The 21,743-nt window shown below is 41.4% G+C and overlaps 1 protein-coding gene and 1 long non-coding RNA gene across 7 annotated transcripts in view; one reads left to right on the top strand and one right to left on the bottom strand.

Annotated features, from left to right (window-relative positions):
• The window catches only part of ATRN (attractin), a 160,731-nt gene extending 143,340 nt beyond the window's left edge, over positions 1–17,391 (bottom strand). For all 5 annotated transcript variants that reach the window (XM_030309976.1, XM_030309977.1, XM_030309978.1 and 2 more), the window contains exon 1: positions 16,949–17,391. In XM_030309976.1, coding sequence (XP_030165836.1) covers positions 16,949–17,328 — 380 coding nt within the window. In that variant the 5' untranslated portion in view covers positions 17,329–17,391. The remainder of the gene's footprint in view (positions 1–16,948) is intronic.
• Positions 17,392–17,530: 139 nt separating this feature from the next.
• On the top strand, positions 17,531–20,085 carry LOC115509669. Of its 2 annotated transcripts, XR_003967452.1 has the most exons (4): positions 17,531–17,649; positions 18,360–18,553; positions 19,154–19,205; positions 19,647–20,085. It is a non-coding gene; the product is annotated as an uncharacterized LOC115509669 (long non-coding RNA). The 2 variants fall into 2 exon arrangements; XR_004343467.1 differs by lacking the exon at positions 19,647–20,085 and having other exon boundaries at positions 19,154–19,378.
• Positions 20,086–21,743: the final 1,658 nt, after the last annotated feature.

The raw sequence follows: 21,743 nt of genomic DNA, 5'->3' as shown, positions 1-21,743 counted from the left end.
CAGTATTCCATTGTGTGGATATGCTGTATTTTACCTAAACAGTCCTCTAATGCTCTGAGCCCAGACTAAACTGCCATTCAATTTTGCTTTATAATTTAAATTCACTAAAAAATCAAATGCTCAGATAGCCAGATCAACTAACTTGCTGCCATCCTGGCCTTTGCTGTCACAGCTTTTTTGTTGTTATTGTAAAGTTTATTTATTTTGAGAAAGACACAACATGAGTGCGGGAGGGGCAGAGAGAGGGAGAGAGAGAGAATACCAAGCAAAGAGAGGGAGAGAGAGAGAATACCAAGCAAGCTCCACACTGCCTGCCAGCACAGAGCCGGATGCGGGGCTCGAACCCACAAAACCATGAGATCATGACCTGAGCTGAAACCAAGAGTCAGACTCTTAATGGACTCAGCCACAGGTGCTACTGTCTACTGTCTACTCTCATAGCTTTAAGCAAAGAAGCTAACCATATAAGCAAGAAGCAAAACATACTAACAAAGCTCCTAATCAAACCCCAATACAGAGTTCTCACCTAGAATATACACCAAATCACGAAAAAAACACAAATGGTGGGGCCCCGACATAAACCTCTCTCAGCTGGGATCTAGCATTGCACTGGTGTCTTTAAAAGCTCCACAAATGATTCTAACACATACTACAAATTAAGAGGAAATCTTCCATACACAATCTTGGAATTTCTAGGTGTTAAAGTAGTTGAATTTTTGGCACTGAAATACTGAAAGTATTTCCACATTCCAAAGTTTCACCTTTAGTAAAAATGTTTTACGTAATTCCTTAAAATCAAAATACAATGAAAAAAGTTCATCAAGAAAATTCATTCATACTAATGGCCCTAAAATGTAACAGATTAAGCATTTGTCCCAATTATTAAAAAAAAAAAAACAGTAAATCTACAACTATAATAAATCATGTAACATTACAAATGAGTGCTATATGCTTAAATGTTTAGGATACCTTACCATACTCATCCACAATGATAATTAAAACTACCATGAAATAATATGGCTCCCTCATATTTTTTAAAAATAATAAAGCATCGACCTTGAAAGACTCAATAAAATCAAGGGACAATTCCTTTGTTCACATCCTGGGCTCTGTCCTAGGAGCTGTCCTGGATCCAGTCCTCCATGATCCCCCTGAATCACATCTGTATTCATGGCTTCACCTACCTACCATCTATATGCTGGTAACCACCCAAACTACATTTCCAGCACAAAGCAAGACCCATATTTGAGACGAATATTTCTTATGTCAAAAAATTAAATCCCCTTCTTTTACTTATTTTTTCCAACATTTTGTCATCATGCACCCTCTTTCAACTCATCAGTTGTTCCTTTACCTCACCCCATTCATTCAGCCTACAAAACCTTTTTGTCCATTCTCTATTCCCACTGTCCATGCCAATGCCTTGGTTCAAATTCTCCTCATCCAAGTTTGGTCTCTGCAACAGCTCAGCCTAGCTCCCTGATCTGACCAGTTCTCTACAGAGCAATCTGTCATCTTCCTCAAAGGCCAGTCTGATCATGTCAAACCTGCCTGGAAACTTGTGTCTGCCTTGATGGACATAAGACCCATCACAATCCAACCCCACCTTACCTCTCCTGCTCCATCTCTAGCTACTGCTCCCCAGACTGAGCAGCCTAAAGTGCAGCAATACTGAATGTCCCTCTCTTCCCTCAACTTACCTGTCCTTAAGTCCCCAGGCCTTAGCACATCCTATCTCTATCTTCCCTCCCTCTTGCTTCCCCACCTAGTAAATCCTAACCACCCTTTCAGATCTCAGTTCAATGTCCCTTGGAACTCTGGAAGCCGCACCCAACGTTTTTGATGCTGAGTTGAATTACGCCTTCTCTGTGTTCAGACTTATCACGTGGTCTCTTACTGATACAGAGAAACATCTCTACCTACTAGACAACCATGATTTTCTCAAGGATATATCTCATTCACCTTTTTTTTTCTCCAGTGCCTAAAACATCATAGATGTTCATGCAACATTTGCTGACTAATGAATAAAAATATCAATTCCAGCAAAATTCATAACAACAAAAATTTTCAAGCTCTTACTACCAGCAGTTTACTACAAAGAGAGTCCAAGATAAACTCATATATGTATCCATGACATTCTGGAGAGAAGAACATTTCAGAAGCTAAAAAAACTAGAGGCAGAGCCTTTGTTCAAAGACATCTAGACAGTGATCTGACTCTATACCCCCAGATGAGGAAGTGTCTTGTGGATGCCTAGTCTGGCTCAAGAACCAGGGATCCAATAGCTTATGTAAATCATTTCCTTAAACATCCATCAGAAGATAATTTGTATTATGTTTTTCTAAATAATAAAATTAAAACTCAGAGCGTAACAGGGCAGTGCAACAGCAAAAACTGGGAGTTCCAGAATCAACAAAACTCAACCCTGCAAAGAAACCAGGAGCCAAAAAATATGGCTCTGACACAAGCTATATTCGGCTCTGCTTTGTGTGGCCCCCTCACCTCTTACAGGTTTCTAGATACATTCTTACCTATTAATTTGAAATATTACATTAATCTTGTGGGAGGAGTATCTCTTCCCATCCAACTATAGTCCACCTGAAATGAGAAAATAGCCCCATTCTCCTAGGCTCAAGATGTGGGTGTGACATTTGCTAGCTTCTTCCTCTATTTTAACCCCTTCCTCAAATGTATGACCAATTTATGATACAATTGCCATCAAAGGCTTCCTCAGACTCATCCTTTCATCTCCATTCCCCCTGCTATGCTCTACTCCAAGACCAAAATAATTCATAGTAGTCTTAACAGCCAAAGCCGCTGGCGATCTTCACAGCTTCAGAGACCTGCCCACAAAGTCTACTAAGCAGCCCACAGCCAGAACAGCATTCCTAGAGCACCGAGGTCACCATGTTACTGCCCTTGTCAAGTGTTTACAATGACTGCACAGACAAGGTTCGTCAGTTTTACATTTACCAAAGGAAGAAAAGAGGAATAAGATTTACACTGAGTTCTGTCTCATTCTAGCAGTAAGTTATATTACCCACAGATTTTTTTAGAAGTACTATTCATCTCAATAAGAGATGCTCTTCCAATTAAATCTACCTATTATGTCTAATTATTATTTCTAAAAATGTCCATTACATTTATATGGTTTGCTCATCTGTGCACTAAAAATAATCATAATGATTAGTTAATTCAGAAAAAACTCTTCACATAAGGTCTCATGGTAACATGAAATTGAAAAAAAATTTATTTATACACAAATCCTCGTTTTAAAGAAATATGGTGACATACTCAACTATCTTCAATATAGAAACACTCAGAATAAAATTCTATGGCAGAAATACATGTACACAAATTAGTGCATGTAAAACTGGTGAAATCTGAATAAGGTTAATAAAACTGTATCAATGCCAATTTTCTGGTTGTGCTCTTGTACTACTGTTATGCAAGTTGTTACCATTAAAAGAAACAGGATAGAATATCTCTCTACTATTTCTTATAATCCTATGTGAATCTATAATTATCTTAAAATAAAACGTTTAAAGAATTATGTAGAAGGATTTTGAAATTTATTACAAAGTAATCAAAACAGGCTGGTACTCATATAACAATAGGCATACAGGTTAATGGAATATAACTGAGAGTCTAGAAAAAAACCCATACATCTACTCAACTGACAAGGGTACCAGGACCATTTAGTGGAGAGAAAAAAATAGTCTTTTCAATAAATGGAACAACTGGATATCCGCATGCAAAAGAACAAAGTGGAACCTCCACCTCACAGCATGTACAAAAAATAATTCAAAATGGATCAAAGACCAAAATGTAAGAGCTAAGTCCATAAAACTCTTAAATATTAAACACAGATGTAAATCTTCATGCTCTTGGATTAATGGTTTCTCAGATAAGACACTCAAAGCACAAGCAACCAAAGAAAAAATAAATTAGACTTTATTAAAATTAAAAATTTTTGTATGTCAAAAGATACTATCAAGGTTATTTTTTTGTGAAAAACAATGGACAAAATTAGAAGAAATTATTTGCAAATCACGTCTGATAATATTAGAAATATCTAGAATATATAAAGAACACTTGCAACTCAACCATAAAAAGACAAAGAGCCTAATTTTAAAATGTGCAAAGGATCAGAGTAGACATTTCTCCAAATTGGCCAAAAAACACATGAAAATATACTCAAAATCAACGGACACTAAGGAAATGCAAATCAAACCCATAACGGATATCAGTTACACTCATTAGGATAGCATAAAACCACAGAAAGTAAGTACTGGTGAGAATGTACAGAAAAATGAACCCTCATAAATTGCTGTTAGGAATATAAACTGGTGCCGTCTCTGTGAAAAATGTCTGGCACTTCCTCAAGAAGTAAAACACTGAGTTACACGACCCAGCAATTCCACTCCTGGGTATACACCCAAGAGACATACCCAGATGTCCACACAAACTTGTTCACAAATGTTCAGAGCAGCATTATTCACAATAGTCAAAAGGTGAAAATCACGTAAATGACCATCAACTGATGCAATGGATAAATAAGATGTGGTTTACGCATACAATGGAATATTATTCAGCCATAAAAAGGAATGAAGTCCTGGTCCATGATGCAAAGATGAATCTTTCAAACATTATGCTAAAAGTCAGTCAAAACAATCACATGCTGTATAATAACATTTATATGAAATGTCTAGAATAGATAAATCCATCGAGAGAAAGCAGACTGTGGCCGTCAGGGGTTGGGAGAAAGGAGGACTGGGGGTGAGTGACTGCTAATAGGTACAGCGTTTCTGCCTGGTGTAATGAAAATATTCTGGAATTAGACTGTGCTGATGGTTGCACAATTTTATGAATATACTAAAAGTCACTGAATTGTATGCTTTAAAGTGGTGAGTTTTATGGCATGTGACATCTAAATCAATGGGCAGAATTCATAGCCCAGAAAAAAAATTATAAAATTATATGGAGTTATTAGAATGAAAATAAGAATTTAAGGGGAAAAAAAAGGCTCAGTGCAAAAACCGACTGTTTGAGATGACCACACATGTATTTTTTTTAATGAATGAGAATGGTTATCGAACTGCTATGGAATTTGGATTCCAGTAAATTTTAAAAAATAATATAATTTTTTTAGTAACTGTTCTTTGCAACTATGTAAGTCAATTTTAAAAAAATGGTATATGTCAACCTAAAAGTATGCAAGGAAGTAAAAAGAATTTTAAAATTATTTTGGAGGTGCTTCAAAAGTTTGAAGATAACAACTCTAGATAATATTCATATACAGGTGCATAAAGAGATAAGTAAAGAATGTTAATTGTAACTGTTTTTGTAATAGGACAAGGTGGAAAAATCTAAATGCCCATCAGCAGGAGAATGGGTAAATAAACTGGAGTTATATATTGAATACAGCTATAAATCAACTAGAGCTACATTTATCAATACAAATCTCAAAAGCATTAAAAAATGGATTTGGGGGGTGAAAACAATATGTTATAGAATAGTCACTTTTTATGAAGTCTGAAAACATGATCTTGTTTTTGGAAACAAGACATTGTGTGGGTGTGGGTGTAAGTGTGTCTGTAGTAAAAGTAGAAATATGCGAGGGAAATAATGAACATCAACTTTACCGTACAAATTACCTCTGAAAAGAGAGTGAGGGGAAATGGGATCAGGGAGGAGTAACACAGGGGCTTTGGTTCGTATCCGTAACATTTTATATTACATAATTCAATATTACTATAATAGTAAAAAGAAGAAGGAAATTCAGCAAAACTAGGTTACGGGTAAACAGATGTTCATTTTATTACTCTTTGTATGTCTTCCATAGACTTGAAATGTTTCATATTAAAAGGAAGTTAAAGTTAGCTCAGAGACTGAACCCAGCACCAAACATAATTGCTTTAATAAAGCAACCAGTTACCCTGTCAGGGTTGGTCAGGGTTTCTCAACCAGCCGCCCAAACGATGCTCCAATTAAAAGACAGTACTGGTATATACTAAAAAAGAAGTATAGGACACAGTATTTAAATACAAGTTACAGAAGGGCATAAAAGAAAACTAATTCTGCAAATTTGCCTCAAGATCATCTTGCCAAACCTTCTGATCAAAATCCTTGTATAGCTTTGTAAGATGTCTCTAGTACTTCAAAAAACAATATGAAAAGGGGAAAATTAAGTGACAATTATAGTCAATCTGGCCTTTCCACTCAATTGTGAAAAAAACATCCACACAGGAAATATGGTATCTGCAGAGAAACGCTTACAAATAGCTGAAAACCACTATCACTTTATGATTTAGAAACAAAACACCAAAAAAATTTTAAGACATAATTTTTAAAGCAAAAATGCCTACATACCAATCATTAGGACAGAAAAGTCTATTTCTATAGCACAGAGTCCAATTCAATCTCTATTGTAATATAAATTCAATCCAAAATTGTCATTTTTTTACTATATATCATGCTTTTCCTTATAAAATTAATTTAAAATATATTAATATGTGTCACATGTTAAGTAGGGAAAAGGTCAAATTTTTCTTTTAATATTATTAATATCATTACAAATTATATTTAAAATGTATACAATAGTCTGTTAAGAAATTATGTTTTAGGGGCGCCTGAGTGGCTCAGTCGGTTAAGCGTCCGACTTCGGCTCAGGTCACGATCTCACAGTTCGTGAGTTCAAGCCCCACGTCGGGCTCTGTGCTGACAGCTCAGAGCCTGGAGCCTGCTTCACATTCTGCGTCTCCCTCTCTCTCTGCCCCTTCCCTGCTCATGCTGTATCTCTCTCTGTCTCAAAAATAAACATTTAAAAAAATTAAAAAAAAAAAGAAATTATGTTTTAGTCTATTTAAAATCATCTCATTAAAAACAGGATACTTTGTTTAAAAAGATTATTTTTTAATTCCTAAGAGTCCACAAGATTGTAAATTTTTGTGAAGGGATGTGTGAAACAAAAAATATCAGAAACACTGGTCAAGAAAGGTGACTTATGTGTCTCTTAACAGCACCTGACACAGTTCCAGCCCCTAATGCTTATAAGCTTATTAATAAACAAATTAGAAAATTCTTAATTAGAATGCAATATCAGGGGCGCCTGGGTGGCTCAGTTGGTTAAGCGTCCGACTTCGGCTCAGGTCATGATCTCATGGTCCATGAGTTCGAGCCCCACGTCAGGCTCTGTGCTGACAGCTCAGAGCCTGGAGCCTGTTTCAGATTCTGTGTCTGCCTCTCTCTCTGACCCTCCCCCATTCATGCTCTGTCTCTCTCTGTCTCAAAAATAAATAAATACTAAAAAAAAATTTTTTTCAAATGCAATATCAAATTCTAAAAAGACAAAGAATTCAGCCACGACTAAAATTAACTTCTATAAGTGCAAGACAATTCAAGATGAGTAAACATGTAAATAAATAGCTAGAATTGAAGTTCACTCAAAATGTTACCTTGAAAGAACAGAAAATTTACAGAATTAAAAACTGAAAGAATCAAATCAAACCAGGGTCTCAAGTAGTAAAAGAAAAGCATTTAAGGGAAGATGACATCCATAAAATGAGAAGAAAGAAAAAATAAATAAATAAGCAAGACAAATATGAGAAAGCCACCCTCAGAAGGAAAAATGAGGAAACGTCTAGCTAATTATAAAGGGCTAGTCTGAAAGTACAAGGAGAAAAGGGAAATGGAAAGAAGAGAGTAACAAAATGAAGAATTAAATCAGTATACAATACATGGATAGGGATGCTTTTGCCACAATCATTTGAGAAATCACAGAAAATGATAGAGTGTGAGAAAAAAAGTTTCAGAATAGGTCAGTGTCTGATAAATTTCCAGACACAAATACTCCGAAAAGTACAACGGTTTCATTTCAGTTTTAGAAACAAGATTGTGCTAAAGAGAAAAACTAATATGACTTCTGTTCAACCACAGTACCAGATACCTATTTCTAAATTTAATACTCAAGATAAATGTAACCTACACATTTATTAAGTCATTTCAACATTTTTAGAAAAAACTGTTTTGATCATAAATGTACTGTTTTTCTCCTATATATTTATCTCTCCTCTACACTGTAGTAAATAAAAAGCATTTAGCTATCTTGGGAAACTTTCAAAGAGGTAAAGCTTAAATGTCAGATATCTGCTTTCAAACATATAACTTATGCAATTATATTACGACCTTCATGCTCAATTTTTCTTCTTACTCAACAAACATATTTTTACCTTTTCTTTTCTTTCTTTTTGTAAGTAAGCTCCATGACCAATGTGGGGCTTAAACTCACAACCCTGAGATCAAGAGTTGCATTTTCTACTGAATGAGCCAGCCAGGTGTCCCAATTTTTACCTTTTCAAATAAGTAAATTTTATCTTTTGGAAATCAGCAAAAAATTTTAAATGTCTATTATGTAAGTATTTTACAGAGTTTTTACCCAATATAACATAATTGATTCCTCCCATAATTCTATCTCCCCCATCACAAAGTCAGGAGACAAATAAATGCCATTCAGTGACTTGGCTCCATGAGATTGAAACTCAGTATGGAACAGTCCTCACTGCAGTGACCTCAAAGAGCCAGCCAGCATGGGGCACCTCGGTGGCTCAGCTGGTTAAGTGTACGACTCTTGACTTCAGCTCAGGTCATGATCTCGCAGTTTGTGGGCTCAAGTCCCATGCTGGGCTCTGTGCTGATGGCACAGAGCATGCTTAGGATTCTCCCTCTGCCCTTCCCCCCACTTGCGTGCACGCCCGCACACTCTCTATCTCTAAACAAATAAATAAACATTAAAAAAAAAAAAAAAAACAACAAGAGCCAGCATAATGCATTCCACATAGTGGGACCCCCCACAGTCCCTCATAATGATTGAGTGAATTCCTGATATACTAGGAGACCGGCATTTCATTACTTGATACAGTATTTTCAAGAGCATTCCCAATTTTCATCACCAACACTTATTGAGTATTCATCAAATGGCAGATTCTGGAAATATGCAGGGGTGTCACTGTTCTTACCTGCCTAGCATGGGCCCCATGTTCTGGTACATGATGTGTGTTCTTTCTCCTTTTCTACTTCCCCATCCTCAGTCCACGCCACTTACTCCTACTGGAGCTGGGCCTCACACCCCAGCTCCACAGCAGGTGCTCAACTCAGGTACGATCAATCAGAACATTCCCCATGACCCAAACACAGGGATTGCTTCAGTAAAGGACAAGGGACCAGTCAGCACTCTTTATTTGCAATGAGCATCTAAGAAAGGGTCATTCTTTTGCAGTGGCCAGTTCAATTTAACTTCTGGAGACACCACCTGAAGACAGTCTGCCTGAGAATATGGCCAACAGAGAGAAGATCAAAGCCAAGAGATGGAGAGAGACCAAGTGGACCCCTGGATCCAGCCACACACAAAGCCAACAATATCCCCTTGACTTTCCTGTCACATGAACCAATAAATCTCTCCCATCTTTTTTCTCTTAAGCTTACATGAGTTGGGTGTCTGTCACCAAAAGAACCTTGAAAGAAATTATATCCAACGCAATTCACAAATACAAATTAATGAACCCTCAAATGGGAAATTGGCTAAATAGAGCTGAGGTACAGGGCAGTGAAAAACAGCCTCATTCCCAGCTGGAAGTTGGCAATTTGAGTTACACAGTATCAAAGAAACAAGCTAAACTATTGCCTGTGGTAACTTAGGGTTCAGATCATGTGCCCATCAACACCAGAAAACTAAGACTTGGCAGAAAAATGTCAGGAATTTAGACCATGTTGTCAATTCTGAGAGAATGAGGCTCAAACTCCTCGGTGTAGAATATGAAGACTTTCATGATCCTGACCTATGTTCCTCTGTATGTCAGGAATTGTTCTACATTATAAGGAACAGGAAATCCAACCCTAACTGGCTTAAGAAAAATACAGAATGCAGTACCTCACAAAACTGAAAAGTACAGCTTCAAGCAACATTTGATCCAGAGATTCATACAATCATCAGGTCTCCAGCTCCATTTCCTTGACATCTACCCTCTTCTAGAAGTTGCTGTGACCATAGGTGGGTTCCTATCACAACAATGCTAGCTATAACAGTTTCTAAGTTTTACATCCTCAGCACACAAAGCAGAAGATGACAAAGCATCCCTTTCATTAAATATCCAGAGGAGAGAGCTCTCCAGAAAAAGTCCTGAGATTCACTTTAAGTCAGCTTAGATCACATGCCTACCTCAAATCTCCTAACAACCAGAGGCTGGAATGCCCTGATGGCTTAGCCCAGGTCAAGCATGCACCCTGAAGCTGGAGGTTGTTGGGAAAGGAAGAGGAACGGCCATTATCACCTTCCAGGCTCACACCATTCCAACACATCCCTCACAGGTTATGCCCCAACAACATCCATGTTCAGTTCTCTAAGTGCTGTGGGTTGAATTGTGCCCCACAAAAAGATATGTTGGAGTCCTAACCCTCGGTACCTGTAAACATGACCTTATTTAGAAACAGAGAGGTTGCAGATATACTCAAGATGAGGTCATACTCAAACATCCAACATGACTGGCATCCTTACGAGACAAGAGACACACAGGGAAAAGTGTCATGTGAATCTGAAGTGATGGAGGCAGAGCCTAAAGTGATGCATCTACAAGCCAAGGAATGCTAACGATTGCTGGCAATTCCAGCAGCTAAGAATGGCATGGAACAGATTCTCCCTTAGAGCTTTCTGCGAGAACATGACACTACTGACACTTGATTTCAGACCTGTGACCTCCAGAACTGGAAGAAATTAAATTTCTGTTGTTTTAAGCTACCCAGTTTGTGGTACTTTGTTACAACAAACCTAGGAAACTAATACACTTAGGTAAGGATGATAGTCCATGATTCTTTGCCTTTGTACATGCTCTTTTCTCCTTCTGGAATGCTCATCTCTCCCAGATGGTCTGTCTATTCACACTAAACCTCAGATCTGCCCAAATGTTCTCTTCTTTGTGATGCCTTCCACCATGGCCCCTCTCCACTATGTAGAAGTCCAGCACCACATACTGCTTGCATTTTTATTATTAAATTTTAATTGCCTGTGCACATAGCTGTCCTCCCTTCAGAATTATGAGCTCTCCAACGGGATAGCAAGGCTTTCTTACCCACCTTTATATCAAGGCAAGTGAACAGCACCTAACACATAATAATCATTCAAAAGCTTCTATGTATTGAACAGGCTGATAACTCATCTCAGAAAAAGAAAATGGGTATGATTTCAGAGAATGGTCTATAACAGATTATAGAGAACTGAAGACGGGCTTTGAGGTAGAATCTAGATAAGGAGAGAAAAAGAATATGGGGGCGGCAAGAAGGAAAGGTGTTAAATTTAGCAAATATGCAGAAAAACTACAAAGTAGATGAATATGATTAGGGAAAAAAGAATGTGTTTGGGGCAGTGGGAACCTTCTGCTGAGGGGCATTTTCCAGGTAACAAGAGGAGTAGAAAAAGAAAAGAGGTTTCTGAGCAAGACCGCTGACACACGTTTTCAGGGGATTCCTATGACAAAGTGTTGAATGGATTCTGGAGGTGCAAGAGACCAGTCAGGGTGCAACAGAGGCAGGTCAGCAAGGAGGTGAAGGGCCAGATGATCTAGGACAGCAGCAGCAGGAGTGCGAAGGAACACAATTTTAAGACTTTAGAGAAGAGAGAATAAACAGAAAAAGCAAAGGATTACTCTTTAGTTTTGACCTTTGGTTATTTCGCAGGATTGACTACTGAAATAAGAGAGTATAAAGGAAAAGACTCTTTTTTTCCATGAGGATAAAAGTTTGTCTCAGATGGCTTACTATGAGGTGACCATAAAACAATCCAAAAAAGATGCCCAGCATACGGCAGGCAAAGAAGTGCCTGAGATTTATGAGAACAAAAGACACAGATGGCAATCATACAGGTAAGGATGACTTTTTTTGTAAGTCATAAAAAAGATACTGCAGAATTTTATTCTTTCATTCCACAAATATTTATTGTGCACCATGTCCTAGGCACTGTTCTAGGCTCTGGGAAGCCAGAGCTCATGGAGCTTATATTCTACTGGGGAACACAGACAAGTCTATTTGACTCATGAACATAAATTTAGGGCTTCAAGTTAATACTGCTTAGTAGTTATGATAAACCAAAACAAAAAAAATTTTTTTACCTTTTTCTTTTTTCAAATTTTATTTTCCAGACATTTCCTTTCATATAGGTATACATGTCCCTGATCAGTAGCCAAACAGGTTCGAGTAAGTTAAGGGTTTGTTTTTTCCTTTGGTTTGTTTGTTTGTTTGTTTGTTTATTTTAATGCCAGCATATTGCTGCAATAAATCTATTTTTCCTCCTTTGTTTCTTAATGGTATCAGGAAACCCTTCCAAAGAATGTTCATAAAGGGTGACTGGACTCAGAAAAAATGAGAGGACAAATGGTACAATGGAAAGCAAGGGTATGGGAATTAACAAGGCCTGAATTCAAATCCCAGTCCAGTTTTTTCACAAGTTGTATAAGCTGGAGCAAGTTACTCAGTATCTCCAAGCTTCAGTTCACCCATCCGTGAAATGGGAATAACTTCACTCTAAGGATTAAAATAAGTAATTTCTAAATGGCACTTGACACAACACCTAGAAAAAAATGGGAAAAATGCTGGTGGCAGCTACTGCTGCGACTAATACCACCATCACCCCATATGCCCGGCACAAAATAGATGCTCAATAAATGCCTATTTCTTTTCTTTCTTTCTCTTTCTTTCGTTTTTTAAAATTTGTTGTAAATAATTTCTACGCCCAACGTGGGGCTTGAACTTATGACCCTGAGATCAAGAGACTCACGCTCTTCCAACTGAATGAGCCAGGCGCTGCATATTTTTTCCTTCTAGGGAAGGGAAGTTCTTAATATCCTGGGTAATTACAAGGCTCCCATTCACTAGGCTATTATAGTCTATCCTCCTGAAACTTCCACTTCTGATAGAAGAATTAAATGCAATTAATTTCATAAATGGGCTTACTATCTTTATTTCTAATTTGATGGCATGTATTTATCCTCCAAAGAAAAATTTCAATGGTGAGGTCACAAATAGAAGAAAATGATCACTGATGAGGTGCCCGGGTGGCTTGGTCGGTTAAGCATCTGACTCTTGATTTCTGTTCAGGTCATTATCTCGTGGTTCGTGGGATTGAGCCCCGCGTCAGGGATTCTCTCTCTGCCCCTCCCCCTCAAATAAATTAAAAAAAAAAAATGATCACTGAATTATGAATGCTAACATAAAAATAAATGAAACTGGCACTGCTTTAGAAATCATCCATCAAAGATTCCATAGTAATTTTTACTAAACTGACACCAATAATAAAATCCTCTGTGATTAATCATTTCTGTAGGAACTTTCATTTGGAAAAAAATTAAGTGATTTTCTAACTGCAACCACATAATAACACAAATTTTATACGACACCCTCAGAGTTGTCCAGAAGATTAAATGGCACAATGCATATGAAAACATTTGGCCAGGTCCCTGGCACATAGTATGCATCCAGCGAGAACTTCAGTGAAATCTACTCCTCTTATTATCTTACATTCCTTTCAATCAATAGAAAAGACCTTATAACCACAATTTTCACACAGGAATTATGGAACTAGAAAGATTTAAAAAACACACTGACTTGATGCCATTCCAAACCAGAAAGGTATTCATTTGAATGTCTCTTCATTTAATAACAAAAAGGTCTGTGAGTTAAATCAAGACACGTACCACTATAATCAAAACCAACATTTCAGTCTTCCCCTAAAATAATCCTTCCACTAACAATTTAATGAAAGTTTTTTAAAAGGCCAGAGACATTAAGTTCCTCTTACTTTCATTTTTAAAAACGCAAATTCCAGAAGCCTACAAAATATACTGGAATTATCAGGACCAAAGTCATAACTGTTTGCCCAGGAAAGAGCAGTGACACCGCCTTGAACCTGCTCAAATAGAGCATCCACAAAGACCAGGGGTGCCCCTTCACTCATGCATGACACCATCTGAGACAACCAGTGTCAGGACTGCTTATTCCCTATAACAAGTGGCTCTTCTCCAATCCTCTGGACTACAAGAGACCCCTGCTCTTTCTCCCTGGCAATCTCCCTCATACACAAACGACCCCAGTGCTTACACCTGTCCTGCTAAGTGGATAGCCTAAGAGCACCCAATCTCAGTGTGTATAAAATCTCCTCCTGTGTCCCTATGTCTGTTAATGGTATTACTATCTTCTCAGTCGCCCAAGATAGGATCTAGTTTGCTTTCCCTCACCATCCCCCTCTCTTCCCAAGAATGAACCAGTTTCAAAGCAAGACCTGTCTTTTACCTCTGCAATACCACCTAGCACCTACCCTGCCTCCATTCCCACAGCCTATCTCAGGTTCTCATTACTGCCGTCCTGACCCAGGCCAGCCCCCACCCAGGTGCCCAATGAGTCCACATACTCAAGAGTAGACAGACAGATCTTGCTATGCATGTTCCTCCACACCCTGTGGGCCCCCACTGCCTTCCACAGCATTCCAGATTCTCAGAACTTAAAGGACTCTCCTCTGACACAACCACCCATTCACTTGACCTTAGAAGATCTTCAAATTCAAAATGCTCTGGCCTTACTTTCAGGCCATTCCTGCTCTGGCTCCAATCTAAAATCCTGTAATGCCATGAAAATGAGAGTGAACTATGCCATTCCATTGCTCGATAGCTAAAGGTCAAAATTCTCAACTCAACCTACAGGGCTTCACATGGCCTGGCCCCTGCCTATCTCTCCAGTCTTGCCATGCTCCCATTTGCTCTCTGCTTCAGCTCTCTGGCCTTCTATCCAGCTTGCCATGATCCCCTTCATCCCAAGCGTCTGGACATGCTGGCCCTTTAGCACCCCACTCCTCACATCGGCAGTGCTATCCTACCCTTCAAATCTCAACTCAGAAGTCACTTATTCAGCCACTAGCCTTACCATTCCAAACTAAGTCCTCTGTTTGTCCTCTATCCTTTCTTCCATAGCCTCAAGCAAAATAATAATAAATCGGTTATTAGATTTCCTATTCCCAAGCTAGAATGTAAGCTCCATAAGAGCAGGACTATGTTGGTCTTGTTTGCCACTGTATCTCACAACTTACCCCAGAGGAGCCCTCAACAAATATGAGTCAATTAATGTAATTCATAAATCAGAACACCCTAAGTTACAAGGCCACAGGGCAACTGGGTGGCTCAGTTGGTTAAGCATCTGACTCTTGGATTTTGGCTAAGGTCATGATCTCCCGGTTCACAGGATCAAGCCCCACATCGGGCTCTGTGCTGATGGCTTGGAGCCTGCTTCGGATTCCCTCTCTCTCTCCCTCTCTCTCTGCCCCTCCTGTGCATTGTCTCTCTCTCTCAAAAATGAACTTAAAAAAAAAAAAAAAAGTTACAAGGCCAGCCCCCACTACACACAGGTCATGAAATCACTTGGTTACTCCCTAACAATAAACAGCTCATCTCCTCAATGTTTCTGAGTTCCCCTGAAGATCTGACATTACATGAGTCTACAGTTCTACCATTCCAAAGATCCCTCTCACAGCTCTCTTCTATACATGCTGGTACCAGCAATACTTTGCTTTCTGGGTTCCACAATTTTGCTTGCATCCTTCCTCCCATCTGGAATTTTTTTTTTCCCAGCTATACATTTCCAAATCCTATTTTGCTTCAAATGCTCAAATCCAATGTCGCTTCTTTCTCGAAGTCTTCTTTGCATTCCCCCAGCTAGTCACAACCTCCCTCCCTGAATTCCCACAGGTTCTCCATTATTTCATTTAGGTCTGATCAAATGTCACTTCAAATGAGAGTTCCTCCTAAAGTTACTCACTGGTTGTAATTTTCTATCAGGTCATCCTGTTTTATTTTCTTGACAGCATTTTACTATTATCTGAAGTTATCTTGTTCACTTTTTCTTTACTTATTTGCTTATTTACTTATTAACTGCCTGTCTCCCCCACTGGAACGTAAGATCCATGAGAGCAGGGACCCTCTGTCTTGGTTTCCATATTTCCCCACTCCTCCACATCTGACATCAAAAATGTTTAGTAAAATCTGCCAAAGGCATGAATGACTCCGTAGTCCTTGTGACTAGGGTCATTTGTGTACCTATCTTTCTCTTACTGTATTCCAAATTCCAGGTGGACTAGGTCAAAGTCTAGCTAATCTATTTGTTTGTCTGCATTACCTGGAAATCCTTTCACAACTGAAGCAAATAATAGATAACTTTTAATTAATGAATTAATGATCTCTCCAGGAGGTACTGTCCCAAACCAGGCCAACTCAGAACTCCATATTCTCCAGAAACCAGGGCATACAGGAACCTCCTTCTATGCCATCTCCATCCTGTTCCAATCAGCCACCTCTAGTGAGCTTCAAAAGGCGAGTCTCTTCACTTTCCTCTAGCCAACAACCACTGATTCTATCTCTAATATCTCACAATCCTAACCTTTTCCTTCTATCTCCAGCCAACAAATCACTTCCAGGGCCCTGTTTCTTCAGAGTACCCTACATCTCCAATGAGTCGGAGAACTCATCAGGCCCTAGGGAACAAGGAGACGTTAAAACGAAGTGTTACTTAAAGACTACCTCTCTTTTCTTTTATACCCCGTTTATCCGAAAGCGGCCCAGTTTCAAGGACTGGCTTTGATACTCTTTGGGACCCTAAGCTTTCTTCTCATGTACCCGCCGCACCCAATCCCTCTGTAGTGCCTCCACCCGTGCCTCGAACCTTTTCATCTTCCAGTACAAGGCAACCCTAGGCCAGAGACGATGATCTCCTCGGAAGCAAATGGTCCTCAAACACCGAGGGGCGGCCGTACCCTCCCCACTTACTGTCCGGCATCTGCCTCCGGCCTGGAGCCATCTCGGCGCCCCTTAGCCTCAGTCTCCCTCTGGGCCTGACCCTCCAACACCACCCCCCCACTCACCTGAAGCGGCCCCCGCAGTGCTGGCATTGCTCGCCCACCCAGCCGGTGGGACAGACGCACTGGCCGGTGCCAGGGTTGCAGCGGCCGCCGTTGACACAGGGTCGGTCACATTCCTTGGCCTCGGCTGCGGCTGAGCCCGACACCGCCGACGCCGCTGCCGCGGCCTCGGCCGCCCAGGGCAGCAGCAGCAGCGGCGGCGGGAGCAGCAGCAGCAGCAGCAGCAGCAGCAGCCGCGGGAGGCGCAGCCCGGCCCCCAGCCCCGGCCTCCCAGCCCCGGTCGCGTCCCAGTCCCAGCGCTGCCCGCCGTTCCTGCCCGCAAGCGCTGTCGCCGCCGTCCTGCTCCTCAGCCTCGCCTTAGTCGCCGCCGCCGCCGCCACCATCTTCCCGGGGCTGAGACGGCGCCCCGCGAACACATACACACACCGCACGGCCGGCTCCGCTTTGCCTGGCCGTGCGGGGCGGGGCTGTGCGGACGGTGGCTCGGGCGGTCAATCCTGGGGGCGGGGCCAGAGCTGCGCGGTAGGCGGAGCGGTGCGTGCGTGCGTGGGCGGTGCGCGGCGCGCGGGCCGTCCTCTCGCACACGCGGCCTTGGAGGCGGGTGTCTGGCCCTTGGTCTACCGCTTGCTGAGACCCCTTCCCTCTCGGGTCAGAGGCGCCTTTGCGCTCCGGTTCTTAGCCTTCTCTCGGTGCCCCGGCGACAGGTTAGCATCCCTGAGGCAGCCTCTTACCGTTGGCTGCCTGGGAGCCGTCCGCTCTGCTAGCAAAGCCGGCTGTGTTGAGGACTGCCCTTCCGGAGACCCCGGCGTGTGTCATCGCTCTGCCTGCGGGGGACTACCTGCGGGGCAGAAAGGGCCTAGAAGGCTTCGTCGTGGTGTGCGGTACTGTAGAAAGAGTGCTGCGTACCAGCCTCTGCTTTCCCCTCTGTAAAGTAGGGACAACGAAGTAACACGTGTATTAACCCCAGCGCATAGGCTATGCGCAATAAATGCCCAGTACTCTTGAGTGAAGAGTTCAGCTTCCTTGATTCAGGCCGATCCAGTGGCCGACCAGAGCCCCCGCCCTTAATTCTGGGGAGGAAATTTGGGGTTATCTTACTTTGCACTATATGTTCTCAAATACCTCTTAAGAGAGTCCAGCACCCTCAGCCCACCGCACACATCTGCACCTAGAGCCCTTCTTGTCAGGTAGTTTGTTACTTTGGTGGCCCCAGTGAAACAAGCCTCCTGACACTGTAACCTTGTGTGGTCGTCAACCCTGGAATCTGGACTGGACCTGTGATTCGATGTAACCAATGGCAGAACGTGGCAGAAGTGACTGTGCCAATTACAGATACGAGCTTTGAGAATACCTGGTAACCTTGATTTTGATTTTGATAATCCTGAGCTGCTCCCCCTCTTCCACCTTGCTGTAGAAAGATGACACAGAGACATAGAGAGGGAAAGGCCCTGAGACATGGAGAAGTCGAGACCCAGTTACCGCCAAGAAGTGAAGTCCCAGACACATGTACCTGGTGAACCCATCCCAGCTGAGGGACCAGTCATTGAGGGAAGAAGATACCTAGGTTGTCCCAGCCATCTGAGCTGTTCCTCATTACCTGGAACAGAGGTAAGTCTTTCCTCCTGTGCCTTTTCCAAAATCCTGAGAAACTGGCTGTCAGTTGAAGCCTCTAAGTTTTGGAGAGGTTTATTATTCAGCAATAGATAACCAGACATTGTCTGACATAAGCCTTGTGTTGTGAGGAATATTCCTGGGTCAGCTCAGAGTTTGAGCACCCTGCAGTCCCTGGGAAACAAAGAAATCCACTTTTGCTTTACCTTAGAGCTCAGAATTCTAGAATATACCCCGTACTCATACCTAGGTCCTGACCTACCTTCCTGTGTATCCACTTCAAGGCAGGTGAAGCCTAACAGCCCACCAGTCTGGCCCTCAGCTCTCCACCCACACATCCCTCCTATTGTTACACAAAACACATTGTTCAGCTTAGGCCTTACCACAGGCATTCTGGTTTGGGGGTGGTTTTTGCTGCAGTGTCCTACAGGGGCTGTGTAGAATGAGGTGGGGATGGAAGACATGGCCCTACCCTCTGGCAAGAACCCAGTCAGATGGAGGTGGCTTACATGAAGCTATGCCCTGGCTTCAGGAAGCACTGCTCTCCCTACTCCCCCAGCCAGAAAGGGAACCAGACTTTCCCTTCTTTCTTCACAGCAAAACTGAAGCCAGGCTGTGAAGTTTCACATAATTTTACGAATACTCAGAGGTAAGAGAAAATGGTTTGCGTCCACAGGGCAGCAATATGGCTGCCCTAGAACCTTGGTACAGCAAATGTTTTCCTCTTTAATCTACTCCCTTCTCTGGTTCTCTTTCCTTAGCCATGTTTTGCTCAAATGATCTTGCCTTAAAAAAACAAAATCTGGGACGCCTGAGTGGCTCAGTCGGTTAAGCGTCCGACTTCCACTCAGGTCGTGATCTAGCAGTTCGTGAGTTCGAGCCCCATGTCGGGCTCTGTGCTGACAGCTCAGAGCCTGGAGCCTGCTTCAGATTCTGTGTCTCCCTCTCTCTGCCCCTGCCCGCTCACACTCTGTCTCTCTGTATCTCAAAAATGAATAAACGCTAAAAAAAAATTTTTAATAAGAAACAAAATCTTACCTTGACTATGCAGGGAAATACTGCAATCTTCTTTCTCCTTTAATGTTGTCAGTCTCCTGCACTTTATACTTTTGCATGGTGGAATTAAAGATGGCTACAAATTGTTTTGCACTCCTTCCATGGAAAGATGGGGACTAATTCCCCCAACTCCTTGAATCTGGGCTGGTCTTAGTGTTTGTTGCACCAATAGACTGTGGTGGAAGTGAAATACTGAAACTTCTGAGTCAAGGTCCAAGAAGTTTTGCTGCTTCTTTCTGAGTGCCTTTGAACACTTGCTCTGAGGAAATCCAGCTGCCATAAAAGAAGCCCAGCTAATCTGATACTGCCATATTGCAAGGAAGCAGCCGCAGCCATTCCGGACCCTAGCCGTTCGGTTCTTCCCAGTTAAGGCCCCAGACACTAATGAAGCAGAGGGGGTGCCACCTCTGCTAACCCACCCAAACCGCGGATACATGAGCAAAATAAATAAATGTACTTCTCTAAGCCACTAAGTTTGGGAATGGTTTGTTTTAGGACTGCAATAAATTCCCAAAATACTCTGTAACTTCCTGCCTCCAAAGATAAGAACAAGTCTTTAAGGTAAACTTGATTAACAATGGCGGTATAATTGTATATACATATAGGATGTACAATGAGTCATTTATATATAATACACAGAGGGTTCTGATCGTTGGGTCATTCTTCCTGAAAAGGGTCATTGCAGCTCCAGAAGCATGTCTGCTGGACTCCTTACACCTTACCACCAACACTCTATGACTGTTCTATCTGAAATCCCACACCATCTTTTTCTCCACTAGTCCTTTCAAGGTGGCCACTTCCAGGACCTAGAAATTTTAATGTTAATGGCAAGGAATTCCAATGGCAAAAAATTCCTGGAACTGCTTTTTAAGTCCAGACTCCACATAACAGAGTCCTCACCAACTGCGTGGCCAAGGAGGTTTGTATCCACTAAGATGGTTTGAAGTTACCTCTGCCCACTTTTTCCTTCTTTTTTTTTTTTTTTTTTTTAAACTCAGGAAAGGCAGTCTCTCTGTTTGTATGCCCTTTGCTCTCTCTAATTTCATGTCATCATTTTCTATATCTTTGCATTGTCTCCAGGTCATGGACATGGATGTTTTTAACAATTGTTTGGCTTTTACTCATGCATTGTCTTAGGTCAGTTTCCTTAGAAGCAGAGCCCGAAACAGGATTTATTATGAGAGTGCTCTCTGGAGAAAGGCAATGAAGGAAGCAGGACAGATAGGGAAGGGAGCTAAGCAAAGATGTGGTCTTATCTGGAGTCAAGCGGCAGCCTAAACCTATGGAGAGCCTTGAGACATAGATTGTATCTAAGAGTTGATTCCACCTTGAGACAAGAAGGCATTGTTTTGTTTTGTTTTTTTTTTTTTTAATTTTTTTTTTTTTCAACGTTTATTCATTTTTGGGACAGAAAGAGACAGAGCATGAACGGGGGAGGGGCAGAGAGAGAGGGAGACACAGAATCGGAAACAGGCTCCAGGCTCCGAGCCATCAGCCCAGAGCCTGACGCGGGGCTCGAACTCACGGAGCGCGAGATCGTGACCTGGCTGAAGTCGGACGCTTAACCGACTGCGCCACCCAGGCGCCCCAAGAAGGCATTGTTTTGTATACAAATCTCATTTGGCAGCCAGCCAACACTCACAGCCATAAGAAAGATCCAAAAAAAAATTTGGGAGGGGTATCAGTCTACTGTATACAACAAATATTTATGGAGCACTGGATTGTAAGGATGAATGCCGCCCTGGTAAGATCTATCTGATCAAGCTGTCTGACCTTCCCTAAGTATCAAGAGACTTCACTCTGTACTATTGGAAAAATCAACATTTTTTATGTCAAGGATCTTCTTATACTCTTCATCTATTTGGAACAAAGCAATTCCCTAATTATAGATATCAGAATCTTACCTAACATGTAAGGTACTATATTGCCTGTGAAAAAGGTTGATCCTGAGGGTTTGGAACAAACACAATGGTAGCAATGGTAGCTCCCGTGTGAAGGATAGGTCAACTTACAAACATAAGATCCCTATAGTACTTGGGAGGCTCTACAAGTAAATGTTCAGGGATCCTTGATCTGGGAGCATAGGATTAGCCCCCTTAGCTGTTGTCAGAGCTCCTGGTGGCTGCCATAG

This window comes from Lynx canadensis, chromosome A3 (assembly GCF_007474595.2).
Source record: "Lynx canadensis isolate LIC74 chromosome A3, mLynCan4.pri.v2, whole genome shotgun sequence".
In the NCBI taxonomy this organism is placed as follows: Eukaryota; Metazoa; Chordata; class Mammalia; order Carnivora; family Felidae; genus Lynx; species Lynx canadensis.
This window is presented reverse-complemented; position numbering and strand designations above follow the sequence as displayed.